The sequence below is a fragment of the Morone saxatilis genome, unplaced genomic scaffold, assembly GCF_004916995.1.
Source record: "Morone saxatilis isolate NCDOM2014 unplaced genomic scaffold, NCSU_SB_2.0 Contig16, whole genome shotgun sequence".
NCBI lineage: Eukaryota > Metazoa > Chordata > Actinopteri > Moronidae > Morone > Morone saxatilis.
This window is the reverse complement of record NW_023339718.1, coordinates 4,671,841-4,673,528: the sequence shown is the minus strand read 5'-3', so window position 1 is coordinate 4,673,528 and position 1,688 is coordinate 4,671,841. Positions and strand designations below refer to the sequence as shown.

General features: G+C 40.7%; 1 protein-coding gene across 1 annotated transcript in view; it reads left to right on the top strand.

The window, feature by feature from the left end:
• Positions 1-1,688, top strand: part of lgi3 (leucine-rich repeat LGI family, member 3) — a gene marked incomplete in the record, with an annotated part of 8,318 nt that overhangs the window by 4,545 nt on the left and 2,085 nt on the right. Inside the window, 3 exon segments of the mRNA XM_035658662.1 lie at positions 704-873; positions 958-1,122; positions 1,210-1,300. Coding sequence (XP_035514555.1) covers positions 704-873; positions 958-1,122; positions 1,210-1,300 — 426 coding nt within the window.

Below are 1,688 nucleotides of genomic sequence, written 5' to 3'. Positions count from 1 at the left end.
AGGCCTTCTTGATTTTAAATTAAAAACTATACAGTAGGTCTATAACTCTAATAATAGATTATTATTTAAGACATGAACACAAGCTATATTCACAGAACCTTCACTCTCTGATAAACAGTCTCATACCACGTCCCTCCAGGATTTCATGGGCTTTTATTGGTATGGTTGTTGCCTAAACTGATGTGTATTGCGCATATATCTCTCGTATCTAGGCAACACAGTCTCTTAAAGGCACATTTCGGCTGCTACAGTTGTATTACTCAACCTTTCATGCAGGAAATTACAATAATTTGTGGAAATTTGTGGAAAAGTTGTGGCACAGAATTCATGGGGATTGGTTGAATTTGCTTGTTGTGGTCGCAACTTCCTGGATGTACTGAAGCACTAATGGAACAATGAGAAGAAACACAATGAATTTGTCAGAAAAAGAAGCTTATTAAGTATGTAAAAATATAACAAAATACAAAGTACAGACAGAGAATTGTATAAAAAGTTCATAAAAACACCAAAATTCATCCAAATCTCTGGTTTTTACACAAACTTCTTGCAGTTATTGTGTTCACTGTTTGAGTTCATTGTGCAGTTTATCAATTCTTCTCTACTGTTATTGTTATGCACCAAGTATAATAAGGAATATCCATAAAATAAGTCACTTAATCAGAGTACTCAGTGATAGAAAAGGGACATATTTCCTGTTTCTCAGAGACCTGCGGGGAAACTCTTTCCGTTGCGACTGTAAAATCAAGTGGCTGGTCGACTGGATGGAGAAGACCAACACTTCTGTTCCCGCCATCTACTGCGCCAGCCCCTTCGAATTCCAGGGACGCAGAATCCACGATCTGGCGCCACGAGACTTCAACTGCATCAGCGCAGGTTTGACTGTCGTCTCTTTCCGACATAAAGGTGGTGTGTCGCGGATTCTTGCATTAATTGTAATTCTGCGTTGTCCTCCCACAGACTTTGCTGTTTACGAGACCTTCCCTTTCCACTCTGTGTCTGTGGAGTCCTACGAGTTCAACGGGGATCAGTTTGTGACCTTTGCTCAGCCTGATTCGGGGTTCTGCACCCTGTACATCTGGGACCACGTGGAGATGGTCTTCAGGATGTTTCATAACATTACCTGTGAGTTTCCAGGCTACGAAAGCATAAATATTGTTCAAATATGTGCTTTAAAAAATGAAATCCTTACTCTGTGTGTCTCTCTTGCAGCTCGCTCTGCCGTGTACTGCAAACCAGTGGTCATAAGCAACAGTCTGTACATGGTTGTGGCTCAACTTTTCGGCGGATCTCACATCTACAAGTAAGACTGCTGATTCAGTGAGCTGTTGAGTTTCTTCTGAACAGCTCGACATCTTTAGAAAATACACTTTCATGTGTATTTCATGTGACAACTGTCACATCGACGCTGTAAACGTGTTGCTGGTGTCAGCAGACAATTAGCTTAGCTTAGCATAGAGACTGGAAACAAGGGGAAATACTAAGCCTGCTTTGTATAAAACTAACTAAATCCAGCACCCTATTTTTTGCTGATTTTCTCAGAGCTCAGATTAAAGGCTTTTATATCAAATCCGTCAATACGTACGGCACACTACACTCACCAAAACCACCAGTATTTGCATGACTACGTCATTCTCTCGCAGACTTTTGCCTAGAAAGCTGTTTTGGACGACGATAAGTAAATTCTCTTG